The 14,465-nt window shown below is 40.8% G+C and overlaps 1 protein-coding gene across 1 annotated transcript; it reads right to left on the bottom strand.

Annotated features, from left to right (window-relative positions):
• Nucleotides 1–1,722: 1,722 nt before the first annotated feature.
• Nucleotides 1,723–14,451, bottom strand: lin52 (lin-52 DREAM MuvB core complex component). Its single transcript, XM_072457729.1, has 6 exons — nucleotides 14,384–14,451; nucleotides 12,698–12,772; nucleotides 12,589–12,626; nucleotides 12,422–12,488; nucleotides 12,240–12,323; nucleotides 1,723–1,998 (listed from the first exon to the last, which is right to left on the bottom strand). Exons 1-6 carry the CDS (start codon nucleotides 14,400–14,402, stop codon nucleotides 1,943–1,945), a joined length of 339 nt encoding a protein of 112 aa, XP_072313830.1. The 5' UTR covers nucleotides 14,403–14,451; the 3' UTR covers nucleotides 1,723–1,942.
• Between the last annotated feature and the right edge of the window lie 14 nt (nucleotides 14,452–14,465).

Genomic DNA, 14,465 nt, shown 5'->3' on the forward strand with positions numbered 1-14,465 from the left:
TAGGCCTGTTGGGATCAAGTCATTTATTCTCATGGAGCTGAGTGAAGCCTCTCTCTCTCTCCTATAGCTCCTTATTAATCCATCTCCCATCAAAATGGCCGCGTGTTGATTTGCATGCACAGCAGAGGTTGCCTAATAAGGCTGCAGATTAGGGAAAGATTTAGTCCAGCCATTCGTGTAGATTGGTTGCCATCAAAGACAGCACATCAGACGGTTGCAGATTAAAACGTAAACAGCTGTTGGACATTTCTGTTCACTGGCTTCATCTCTTCAGCTTCTGGGCTGGAAGGCAAATTCAAACTTAAGTGGCTTTTATGAACTTTGCCTGTTGACGATGTGGGGTGACTTCTGAAGCCACTTCTTGTTTTCTCAAACTAAAACAAAAAAAATGACAAAGATTGATTGGGGCTACATGATCAAATGGCTACTTTGGGGGGAAATAGTTTACCACTCGTGAACTTGTAAGCACACAGTGAAGTCAGGAGAACTTGGCCCCCCGCTCCGTCCCACTCACTTTCTCATGACCCCTGGGCCCTCACAATGGCATGTTTGGTAGCTGCCTGTCGTCATTGCTTAATTAGGCGAGGAGTTGATTAATTTGCACTAATTGACAGCTAATTTAACAACCGGTGGCACATCGGATTGACATTTTGTCCAAACGGAGGCAAGGCGAGGTCACCTTTTCAGAGCGACCAAGACTGTCAGCTTGTGTAGACCCTGTACAAGGCCATGAAGACACATATGAACCCGGCGTGGGCTTAAATCATGATCGAATAACCTTATGGTAATCTAAGACCATGTTGTGACCGCGCTGTGTTATGTACAGAGGGTATAGGCCCAGTCCAGGTCTAGGATCACAGGATTTAGACTAGTTTCACAAAAAAACAGACAAAAACAGTTGTGAGTCCCATCCCTGGGATTGTCTACAGAGCCGCGGCTAAATATATGCTCCGGACCAGGCCTACATTCAAAAATAATATTACACATATTGCCTAATTGACATAATAATAGGCTGCTGACCTGGGCAACCTACTGCCCCATGTGCATGTTGCTTAATGTGTCACTAGGCTACAGATAACTCTCATTAAAACTGGTTTGAGACATTTCATAAACAAGTTCAAAGCCCAATATCAAATGAATGAGGTCAGTGTTCAATAAAAGTGTAAACATAGGCTGTTTTTCCCAAAGCAGCGTGTCCAGAGAAACATGCGGCTGCCTGAGGTGACCCAGGTCCGTGAGGCTCAGTGCAGGACTGTGGTCCACCCCGGGGCCCGTCAAAAGGGGGAAAGGAATATCTTATCTTATCTTAGAAGTGGCTTATTAGGGGCCGTGGAGAAGTGTAACCTGTTGGAGTGAGCGACCAGCAACATCTCAAACCGGGAATAGTCCAGTGCTTTGTCTCAACTAATCACAGCGGATGGCTTTCTTTTTGTCTCTGCCTGTCGCCTTTTCGCTTGACCGCTAGGACCAACAACGGCAAAGTGTGCTAATTAGAAAAAAATGTCCTAGTAATTATGTCAACTCTTATTAAGGGTGATCACAATGTACAATATAATTTTTACGCAATGTCTTGTGCATGGGACCCAGCTTTCTGCTCATTAGGGGACGCATGGCCCGGAGCCCAGAGCGCCGTGCATGCACACAAGGGCGCGCACCAATCCTGGGAATAAAGTCAAGGGCCCAAAATACAACTTTATAGGGTCACATACGACGACAACAACATAAAATAGCATTTTTATTGTTAAAATGTTATGAAACATCTTTTTAATGCAAAATGAACGTTTTAGAAATGTAAATAAATATGACATAATTAAACAGCCGACAAATAAATGGATGGAATTTGTATTCCTTTGTTGTAAAACTAAAAGTGTGGACGTTGAGAACAAGTGAAGGGTCTAAACACATCTGGATTCAGTCTGAAGTACATTTGGTCTGTTGATAGTCACTTCTTGGGCCTCTCCAAGATGTTGAGGAACTTTGCCCTGGTCATTTCTCTGGCTGTAAAACAACACAACAAAGTATTAATACCCAATCCCAGATACTAATTCATATTAAAACTAATATAGATAGTTATTATTCTGTGTTGAAAATCAAAGTCTATCATGTTATAAATCAGAATTGTACAACACACTGACAAAGAGACGGTGGTGATGAATTGAATTAAATCCTGCTGGAGCCTAGAGCTGAAAGCTTTAGAAATGCAGAGCATGTTTTTAATATCTGCACTGTCACACTCAGAGTCATTTATAGAAACATCTGCACATCCAACAAAGCAGTGCTCCCTAAGTCACAGAACGTCTGAGAACTGCCTACTTCTAAAAGTACTTTGACCCACCAAATGAGATGAAAACATTGAAAGAAAACAATATAATCAAAAAGCATGAAAAAAATATTGATTGCGCTGATTGAATTCAGCCAACAAATTTATTCATCTAAAAACCATACATTTTGAACATCAACAGTTAATCTATTAGTTTTGTCTCCATGAGAGTCTAATATTTACATATTTAAGGTATGGTAACCTATTAGACGTGGGGATTGTGTACATTTAGAATGTATTTATCTATTTTATTTATCCTGTGTGTAAAAATGTCAGAACTTCTGGCGAGAATGATCACAACACTCATTTCTGATGCTACAGTTGGTCAAAGGACAAGTAATCAGTGTCATTTGAAACTAACAATGCTCTTTGTTCAGTCAAATGTTATATTGAGTCGTTTTATACCACTTCTGGACATATAAAGTCTAATATCTGTCTCAGTCTGCAGCCCCCTTTGATCTAAGGAAAAGGAGGAGTTATCCATGCTGATGAGTTTCCCGCAGTGCAATGATAACGCTCGTCACCTCTGCACGCCCATCACCGCGCCGCTAAAGAAGCTGCTAATTGATTTAGGCTCCATTCATTTTGAACTTTGCTGTCTCTTCGAATCACCCCAAACAAAGTCATTAAGCAGGCGGCCGGACACATGCAGAGGGGAGGAGACTAAAATGATTCCCTGCAAATTAGATAGGGAAAAGCAATTACTGGCACAAAAAGCACACAAGCCTAGTCTGGTGATGCCACTTCTTTAAGGCCGCTGTCCCGAGAATATTAGGAGGAAGCAGTTAATATTTCTTGATTTCAAACGCGCCGGAGTTTTCATTTGCGGTCTCCTTCTCTTCTCTCTCTAAAAAGGAGAACAGAGCCCCCCCAGAGACCTTTGTCCATACGCGTTTTATTAATTATGGTTTCATTTAGGCTCTTACCGCGCACCCAAAGACTATTAAAGCGCAATCTATTTACAATGGGAGGTTCCAATCAAAACACGTAAATTAAAAGGGTTTACAGTATCAATACAATTATGTTGCAAGAATATGGATATGAACAAAACATCTATACAATTTCTTCAAGCCAAACAATAGGCTACTTTGTATTTCCCTTACAATACCGTGCGCAATTTGCAAATGAATGCTAATAGATTTGATCAGATATTCATTACCAGATGGGGACAGGAAGCTGCAAAAGCACAACGCTACACACTCCCCAAGACGCACACGTGCTTCGTCATACAACACCAGAGATCAATACTGATTAGAGGAAGTTAGAGATTTGTTTAGTTGATTAGAAAGGTCAATTACTAATTTTGCACTAAGTTAATCAGCATCTTGTTACGATGGCCATCCATTTTAAATGACACCTTATGGATTCGCTGGACCGTCCGCTTGCAGTGTTGATTTGTTCCTCTCCAATTATCGTTTCGCCTTAACTAGGCTCCAGTGTGTCAAAGTGTCACGCATAATGTCCTCAGGCAAACGTACAACCATGACACGCACTACATAAGCATCACTTATGCCTTAATTGAAATCCGTTTTACACAATCAGGTTTAGGATAAGGAGAATGGATGCGCACACACATACTATTGAAGAGTATTGAAGAGGTGGTTCAAATCAGCACTGTGCACCTCCCAAAAAGTGAAAGCATTCAAGAATGTCACTTTTAGCAATTTGCAAAGTGCAAAACTGGCAATTATCCTGCAGATACAGGTATAAAGTCCTATGCACAGAACTAATTATCCTGTCTCCACTGGGTCTGCTATAGAGCTCGACAGGCATTTTCTGCAAATCCCGCTCAATAATATGTGATTATTAAAAAAGTTTAGCCCTACAATGGAAAAGAAAGGGAAACAGAGGTGGGAACTGGTTCAAAGTATGTGACTTTCAAAAATGAAGACCAGCAAAGAAGCATGACAACAACACGGTGATAAAAAAATTGAATTATGATCTCGTCCCTGTGACAATCTGCAATTTTGCTCATATAATCAAATCCTGATTCACAAATGTTCTCCATTTAATGCAGCTGTTTGCTTAAAATGCACTCTTCTAGTCTCTATTAACTAATCACAATAACACGTGAGCTTTCTGAAAAAGCCTTCATTTACCTCTAAATCGAGATAAATACGAAACTGTGATCTGGTTCCAAGAAAATTGTGACATTATTATTTTCAAATCACCCACCCTGTCCCCTAAACATAACTATCTTCTCAAGCATTTAGAAAAAAAACAATCAAACTAGTAAGACTAGTATGACTAAACAGAAATCATTAAGGCTATAGTTTGTGTGAGCAGTAAATGGGTTAATCTAAGTGTGGCCTCATTTCACCAGTATTAACCAGTGACGCTTGTATTGTTTTTTGCAGCTCATCTCTAACACTCAGAATGGTCTCTAGACACAATGACATATCATTTTCATTTGGTAAATCCCAGGCGTCCCAAGTGTAACATCTTACTTTCCCCTCATTTATGGCGCGTGATGCTGGTGTCATTGTCAGTGCCCAGCCCCCAGCACAATCCCATGAGTATAAAATGAGTGTAATCATCACTTCACCCCCCTTCCCTCCTTCCACTCTTTCCTGGATGGCACGCGTCCTGCAGCTCCGAGCCCCTATGAGCCGCACAGACAGATGACCAGTGGGGTTAACTGGAGTCCTGGCCCGGGCCCTGACTGCCTCACTTCACTTTCATTAAGAGTTAAGAGGACTTATCTGACCCGCGCTGGCCATCTTTGAATGCTGCCGGGCTATTACGGCCTGTAAGCTTTATTTAATGGGTTTAACATCCACTTTCGCTGCCCTCCTCTCGGGGGACAAAAGAGACACTCAGGGTAGATGACACACACAAACGCTTCGCCGCGCACACGGCCCCTCCCACGTGACACCCCCCGTCTTGCCCGCGCCTACACCCGACGCTCATGTTTGTGTTCAAAATTCAATTACCCACTTATTGATACTTCACAGGGATATTTAAGATGCAGACACGAGCCGTGATTTCCCCAGGGAGCCACTGCTTCCTCTTTATGTCCCAGCTGAGGAGGCCCGCCCCTCCCTCACTCACTCCCGTCTTTTCGCCTGGCTGATGCGCGCATGCATGCACACACCAAGACAAACAGGCGTGCCCCTCCCACTGCCCCAGCTGAAACCTGTTCAGGAGGTGTCCTTATTAATAGGCAATCAGTCAAAAATCATTCATTAAAAAGCCTAAAAGGTTTTACACTCTTGCTATGATTAGCTGGGAAAGAAAATCCAATGAATTCCTAATGCTTTTATGGAAATGAGGTGTCATTTCCGATCTGCTCAGGGAGGCAGCAGGCAGCAGAACTGAGGAATGGTGAGTGTGTGTGTGTGTGTGTGTGTGCGTATGCTGAAGCTGCCTGATATCAGTCTGCTTTAAACACTGTTAGAGATATGAAGATGCTCAGCGGAAGCTTGTAGTGCCATGTGTATGTATGCAACTGTGAAGGATTGACCACACCCAATATCACAAATGCATCTCAATATCTCGGCGGTTGTAGCTCCCAAAGCACTGAAGTAGTCTGGAGGAATGAGCTATGACTAAAAGCAAAAGGTGCGAGGACGAGTGGAGCGGCGGAAATGGGGAGGACACACACGGAGGAGGTTGTGTCTTGGCTCTGGTGAAGATGCTTGCCCTGTTCCTCATTCAGCGGCTGTCAGCGCAGACACTTCATAACCGCCCGCCTCCCGGTCAGCCCGCCCTGATGGATTGATAGAGGCACATTAGCACCAGTGGGGCGCGCTGAATGCAATCATATTCAGCATCGGCACGACTCTAATAGGCTGGAGATTGATCCCGGGGCAGGGGAGGAGGCGGCGAGCGCTGGGCCCATTAGGAGCTGTCAGGGCTGGGCGACCTTCAGGCTCACCTTCACAGGCACATGCAACAGGGTCAGCGTGGGGATACAGTGTGGACACAACAGGTGGTGCAGTAGAGAACACATCTGTCTGGATCTTCTGTCCTTCATACATGCCGTTTATGTGATTTTGGATCGAATTCTATAGAGCTGCAACAGACTATGGACACAGACCATGAAAAGGAAGATTGGGGATTCACACTAGGGACGCTGCCTCCAATTTGTGACACATCAAAATAGCCACATCAACATAATATGTAAGTAACAAATTGCTTTACATATTTATCGAAAAATGTCACAAGCTATGGCATAAGCAGCAGAGTTGGGTTAGTACCACACATGGCTGAGAAATAATAAAGAAAAGGTATTTAAATCTATCTAACTCGTCCCAATCTCTCACGTACACTTTGTATTCACATGCATTCATTTTCAGGAAAGTGCACAGCGATAGAACATCATTTTCAGGCGGTGAAGTGAAGCTGGGGTGGACAACCCAAGCGCAGCCAATCAGAAAATTGCTTTCGGCTCTTACTTCCTTGTTGACAAGAAATAAACTGCTTTATTGTTAGTACACAGTGGTTTTAATTTGCTGCTTTTACTATGTACTCTTTGGGGGAAAACATAAAATTCAGCAGTTTTAGCTGAATTGTGAAGACTAGGGACAAACTTATCTTACTTTCATTATTGCAGGTAATATTAAATTGGTCGAAAACCTAAGTTGAGATAATTTCTCTGTGGGATTATCCTCTGTATGACACATGCATAATCAATATCAATCAATAATCAATCAAAATGGAGAAAACTCTTTCACAAATGGCACCCAAACACAAGAAATGTAAGTTAGAGTTAGGTTTGGGCAATTGACAATAACAAACATCTCAATATTGCATCATATCGATAAAGATTTTGGGACAATATTTACACATCAGGATTGTGCTAAAATGTGTCTGTAAATGTCTTGGTCGAGGTTCAAATCAAGAACAAAACATGAATGGACCATAAAAGCAACCACAAGTAAGCTGAAATATCACTTTAAACTCTAGTTGGGGAGATTACACTAAACTTTTCCGTCTCTTTTTGAGGTAATTTTTTATAGCTTTTATTATAGACAATATACCGTATGCATATCTCCAAAACAAGTGTGATATTATCCATTTTGACGATATAGCTCCCGACTCTAGGCAGAGTATATCTACATGCTGTTTTACACAATTTAATGATTGTGCGAGTAACAAACTGTATGAAAAATATCTTTTACTAAATCTTAAGATATGAAACGTCGCTTCAACAACACGTAAACTAAAGACAATGACAAAGCAAACCCCACCATGAGTTTGACGTCTCCACTCGACATATTTCGCGAGTGTTGCCGAAGCCGAGTCAGCACCTCTCCTAATTACTAACATGTCATCGCAGTGCAAGTGTTAAATATTGGCCCCTAGCCTTGAGGCCTTGTGTGTGATAGAGCACAATCAACATGTTAGCAGCAGCCGGGGCCCTGCAGAGCCTCCCGGAGGAACACTCAGCTTTCAATTACCTTCAATAACAGCACTTATCAGCCCGCTCTGCTCCGCGGGGACTGGAGGCTTGATGCCCCAACTCAGCGGCCCGCGACAGGGGCATTCATCACGGGGCGGGGGAACAGCTGGGGCCCTACCGAGAGGCACGCGTCGGGCCCCTGGGGGACTACAACAGGCCAGCGTCCCACAGCCATCATCGCGGGGATCAGTTTGAGTGGTTCAGCTGACATGAACACATTCTGAGGGACAATAATCCGCCGGCCTTGTTAGGGCTGAATTATTTTGTACAAATATCTGATTGACAAGTACTGTGTATTGATTTAAAATAATAATTGAGTTAACGGGGCACATATTAGTCAGGGAAATCTGAGCTGCTAAACTAAGACATTTCAGAACATTAAAGTAGAAGCCTAAACTACAGTGACACATGATAATAAAGACTTTGTTTGCAGAGGACATTGTATAACTTAAACAATTGCAGTGACTGGTTAATACTGGGTTTATGGAAAGGTTTTCGGAAGATCTATTTGTCCCATGAAGCTGTTAAAGAAAAAATCAATTTAGAGCGGTGTGGTCACTTCTGGAAATATCTTAAGATGAGAGATTGTTTAAAGGGAGAATTAGAGCTGTCACATCTGCTACTAAAGCTTCAAAATGGTATAATAATAATAATGGGTCGAAAGGAACATAAGTAAAAGTCTTAAAACTATTTGAGGGAGATATCACAATTGTTTATTTGAATGGGAAAGGATTAATATTAGAGAAGCCTGGGGTACATTTATCCATTACAAACTTGTAATATACTAGTCAAAGCTCCATAAAATGTTCAGTGTTGGAAATGTCCAAATGCAACAGGTAGTTTGAACCCTTTGGTCTTCAAATATTGAGGAAAGTGCAGGGGCGGGCGACATGACAAACTTGTACAACACAAGCTAGATCATGAACTCGATCGTATGACAATTCACATGACATGTATACTTTTTTGTCTTCTATTGCTTTTAAGAAGTCAATACAAAGTAATGTGCTTCTTCTGAAAGTTCACACTTGCTTGTGATTGGTTGAATCCAGTTGTCACTCACTCAGAGCCTTAGCGGCTGACCAATAGGAGGAGTGGGTGTGGGAGTATTTGCCAGCTGCATCAAATAGAGACATAGAAAATCGTGATATGACGATATGACAGCAGATAATCACAGGGATGAGATCATAAGTGGATTTTTATCTTCATATTGTCCAGACCTCGGAATGTGTTGGACTAATGCAGGGCTGGTTACCATGTGACCTGCCCAGATCACTGAAAAAACTGTCTGCTCGGGACGTGCCTTTTTTCTGAGCAAACCAGTGTTCAGTGATACATACTGGATCCAGTACATATGACCCAGTACTTCTACACAAAACATGCACTAAAGGTCCTCCAGCTACGACAGTACAAGCCTCGTGACCTAGTGACCGATCCCAGCACCAGATCAGGGGATGAGACTCTGCAGTGTGTTGAAGGACAGAATGATGGCCAAAAATCATCAAAAAAATATTTATTTATCTATATTAAAAAAGATTAGGCCTCACTAAAGCAGCAGAATAGATCGCAATAAGTTGAAACTGCAATTTGAGTAAGTGCAATCGTCAGCTCGCAAAGGCAATTATTTAAGTGACATAATTCCCTCTTTACTAAACTGCTAACCCTGACGTTCCCAGACCTCCAAAAGCATGTTCTAAAATCCATGGCATTCTCGTAGTGGCTTGGAAGTATATATATATTTCTGTCTTCTTTCAAATGTTAATCCACCGTGACCTGAATCCTGATTTGAAAACATAAATTGCAAATCGAATTGTAAAACCTGTCGGAAAAACCACAGTTAGATTTGCCCTCGATAACTGATCCAGTGATACCAATCCCCGAGTCCACGAACCGTGTGACATGCACAATTACGGGAACAAATCCAGGTCTACTTGTCATACAGCCCAGAAAACATCATTCCGCTCTTTAATATAGGTGCAGAAGGTGTAGATGGTGTAGAAGGTGTAGAAGGTATCCCGTTGTAACTGCTGTAGAGGGATGAGTTTTCACTGCTTGATTGTGCCGTGTCCATTAAGCGTCTTTAATGTTCAACACGCCGGAGGGGGAGGGGCCGTAAAAAGCGTGTTTGTATCCCCCCCACCACCACCACCAGTGCCGCACCTCTGCAGGGCCCGTTTATGGCGCCAAGGGGAAGAGTGCACAAACATGATGAAAAAGTAGCTGAGATTTACAAGGCCTCCCCTGACAGCCGGGAAAAGAGGGAAAATTAAACCGGAGAGCATTAAACAGGCGCCCATTACACCGCTCCTCCAGCACCTATAATAACCATCATTGTGTCCTACAGCCGAGGGGACATGACCGGACTGCCAAAGCCACTGCGCCCCAGCGAAATGACAGCACACCTCCACATGACGTCAGGCCGGGAGAGGAGGGAGAGGAACAGTAATGTGTGTTTAAGGTTGTAGAGCGGGTGGTAAAAGGAAAGTACTGATCTCAACCGAAAAGGATCCAAATAAAGATGTTGTAGTAGTAGTAGGGGTATCCCGATGTCAATCCAACAGAAATGTGCTGAAACATGTCTTTAAATGTGTCGGTTGAGGTGGAAATATCAGACAAAAGTGAAGTAACAGTAAAATTACCCTTAAAAGTACGAACGAGTTCATTGATTAATTGCCACTAATTGTTTATTTAGATAATTGTGAACAAATTGAGTGATGGAATAATGGTTAACTGGTCACTATAGTTTCCAAAAGAAGCCCTGACCTGAGGGAAGAGGTTTTATGACTCAGACAGAACTGTAATTACATGAAAATGTGTAAATCTTCAGGTTTTGATTAAGACACTCTTTCGACTATAAATATGCTTCACCAGGAGGTCCTAAAGCGGCTTCACTCCTGCTTTATCAGGGTCAAATTATTAATAAACCCTTCTAAACAACTAATCAATAAATAGGAAGACAAATTGCTGAGTAATTGATTAGCAAAATATTTGTAAGTTGCAGTCCTACTTTATATTCTTATTTGGAAGTGTACTGAGCAACATACGTTTTTATTTCCGGTTTAATTTTTAATCAGCTCTTTTGTAATATACATTCACAATATCATCTATATTTTGATCTTCGGCCTAGGCCTAGTTCTCCTCAGACAAAGCACAACGCTGTCTAAAAAATGGAAAAATGACCATCTAAAATAAGATAATAAGTTAAAAAGTGTTTGAAATAAGTAGTATTTATCTTGTTTTGGGTATATTTGGACTAATTTGAAGTAAACACTTGAAATAATAACATAACTTTCTTGTTTTATTGGCAAATCTTATTTTAAGAAAGTCAAAATATACTAAAATCAAGATAAACATGACTTAATTCAATCACTTTTTAACTTATTGTCTATTTAAGATTGCACATTTGTCCAGTTCAGACCTGATCTCAAAGTTATTCAAAATCAAATGCAGAGTTGATCATATTATGCAATAAAACTCATTTGCAACTAAACATCTATACTCTCACTGAAGGGTTTATATTCTGCATTTTCCATATCATTAAATTATTTTTTGGCACTTTAGCCTTGTTACTGTTTGAAGTAACACAGATCAGATTTCTTTGCATACTAAGGTGCAGGACTCTCTTTCAGCAAACACACTGAGAAGCCATTTAAGCTAAACTAGACTAAAACGAGGTTAAAAACAATAGCAGCAAGCGCTGAAAAGCACGGAACACATAACTTTACTCATATCTCAGGTCATTTTCAGATTGTATTAAAGCATGCTTAGGTAACTGCATTGTTCACACCTACTGTACCTAAAACCTGAGCAGAACTGTCCATGTACATTCAAGCATTTTACTGGACAAGCAATATTCACGGATTAGTCAGTAACTAAAATCCACATCACATTTATCAGACGAGAAGGGCAAAAGAGCATCAATAGACCACCTCATTCACCTCTAACTGACTCCAAACAGAAAGGTGAATTTAATCTATTTATACATTATTCGAGCAATAGAAGTAATCTAACAACTCTAGAAAACGACATCCCCATTTTTACTCTCAGGGAAATCAGAGCACTTAGCTGCACCTCGCTAATCCACACTCCAGCAGGATTATGACAATGGAGGCAGTGGGGAATGGATTAAAAACTAGATTTGACATCCATCAAATGCTTGCACTCTTGTTTAGTCTGTCCTTGACTCCAACCTTTTCAAGTTCATCAGGATTTTCAACACCTCAAAATTATTTTAATTCGTTTAAAAACAAAAACAAATTCAGAGTAATTCTTCTTTTCAAAATGCAAAACTAATGCAAAAGGCCCTCAACTGCAGCACATTTAAGAACAGGTGTCCTTTTTGAAAGCTTGCGCTCCATCTAGTGGCAGCCATGGGTTACTACATTTGTTGTCAACCTATTTTTCGATCTCTTTTTGATTCTGAAACTTAGATTAAATTGTCAAAATCGAAGTGATATATGCCACGACACTAAAATAAATTAAATGTGTTTTTTTTGAATGCTTAATTTCCATACTTACATTCTTCTAAGCCCAACTGATAGGCAAGATTCTGCAGTCCTTTGACCTTCTCCATCAAATTAGCTGTGGTCAGACTGCCCAGTTCTAGACACACGTGTAGATAGTTATACGGAAGATAGTACAAAGTCAAATACATTCTTGCCAATCAGCCAAAAGAATACATTTTCAAAAATAATGCTTACCTTTTAACATTTCAATGTCCTCGCTGGCCAGTTCTGCCATCCACTTCGGCGGCGAATTAGAAATAGACTATGGAATAAACCAGTATTTATCAACATAAAGCTCACTATCCCAATAATACAATAATATAGAAACCTAGTAATACAATGTCCAAGTAAACCTGACTCACATTTTTACAGGACGCGGCAAATTCAACAACTCCAGGTACTGCAACAAAGGTTTATGTTCATTATATAGAAACACAGAAAGACAATATTGAAACAGAACACAATACACACATTGTTCAGGCCATAAGTCTGGCGACGCTCTGTCCAGCTTCTCGAAACTCAGCAGGGAACTCTCAAAGTCGTCACCTGCAGAGACAAAGATGGGTCAGGCATTCCGCAAAACCTGACAGATGTTACACGATATTCAGGTTCGCTTTTTGTATTGTATTTGTATTTTAGACGCGTGCTGTGATATGAGATGTACATACAATATTTAAAGGTGCACCATGTAACTTTTCTGCTGAAGAGCCACCTGCTTGTCTCCATGGAGATCTTATTGCTTTGCAGGGAACGCCCCCAGGCCCAGTTACAGATCAGAACTGTGGAGAGTCGACAGTGGCTGCAATAATTATTCTACTAATTGAGACTAGCGGAGTATAAAAATAACCGTAGCCGTAGAGATGAGTGATAATGACAAAAGGAGAGTCAAGATAAGGATATTCAGTCGATATTATGTCAAGCCAACAGAAAAGTGTTAAAACATGTTAAATGTATTAGTAGAGGTTTAATTATCAAAAACATTTGAAATGTCTGTAAAACTGATCACAAAAGTGAAAAAATATTTTACTTTGCACGTCTTCAAAACAACATACATATTATTTACATTTCAATATATTGTCCACCTCTATGTGGCTGTATTTTGATCATCGTAATTGTTAATTGGATTATACGAACACTAACACAAACACATATGAAGCATTATTGAAATTGTCAAAGATTAATCTTTTTTTATTTATTTTCATAAATATTCTCCATCTAGAAACTTTCAAACTGTCAACCTTCATTTGGTTGATAATTTAAAAAGTCCCAATGTAAAATAGAAACAACCGTTTTTTTTTTTTTTTAATTAGTTGTCTTGTCAATCGCTGACTATTTGACACCTAAAACAATCGTTAGTTACAGTCGTAGAGTCAAAACCCGCACACAGTAAGAATATATGTATGTTTGTTGTCAATGTTGTTTATATGAATCCAAAGGTTTTTTCTTGTTTTATCTTTAAACAATAAAAGCGCTTGAAATTGAATATGTGCAAGATATATTAAAGCCATACTGTGGAACATTTCAGGCAAAGCAATACCATCTCCATGGAGACAAGCAAGCAACAAACAAACAAACCAGAAAACTTTATTGCACTGTAAATGTGAGAGGTTTAGTATCATTTTCACTCAATGCTCCACTAGCCTCCACTGCACATGTTAAGTGTTGGGGCCCCTGGAAGCCCCTTTGGCCCCTACAGCACACCAGGCCCTGGGTTTAGTCCTGCACAGCTCCAAAGGCTCGTGAACCAGAGGAAACTGTGCAGTTCAGGCAAATAGAATAGTTACTACAGCAGAGTGCCACTGATTAACGACGACTTTATTGTGTAACTTGACAACCTGGCACATTAACGCGAGTAACATTTCTGTAAAACACTTGTATAAAACAGTTGGATTGTCTTTGCGCGATATAAAGGTTAGAGTCATATGAAATGTGCATTAGAACAAGGGTGAGGCGGGTGTGTGTTGTGCTCCGACAAAACATTCAGGCGAGTGGGACCTTTAGCCACCGGAAAGACACGTTTAGTCAAAGTAAAGCGCTATAGTATGACCCCGGGTGGTAACTCATGAAAACAGCATCATCGCGATGCATTTGATGTAATTTAAATTATTGAAACAACATTTTATCCACAGCGTAGCCGAGTAAGGAATTAGAATTTACCTCCATTCGGAGACGCCATCTTCACAATAAACACGTGACATGAGACGACCAATCAGAGCGGCGCTTCTACTACAAGTGCATT

Source organism: Eucyclogobius newberryi, unplaced genomic scaffold (genome assembly GCF_026437365.1).
Source record: "Eucyclogobius newberryi isolate DKJ021-1_F unplaced genomic scaffold, fEucNew1.0.hap1 SCAF_21, whole genome shotgun sequence".
Lineage (NCBI taxonomy): Eukaryota > Metazoa > Chordata > Actinopteri > Gobiiformes > Gobiidae > Eucyclogobius > Eucyclogobius newberryi.

Coding starts and splice junctions, on each gene's coding strand:
- lin52 (XM_072457729.1), bottom strand. Junction 12,489..12,588: donor TTGCCGCGTCCTGTAAAAAT/GTGAGTCAGGTT, acceptor TTTATTCCATAG/TCTATTTCTAATTCGCCGCC. Junction 12,324..12,421: donor GGACATTGAAATGTTAAAAG/GTAAGCATTATT, acceptor ACGTGTGTCTAG/AACTGGGCAGTCTGACCACA.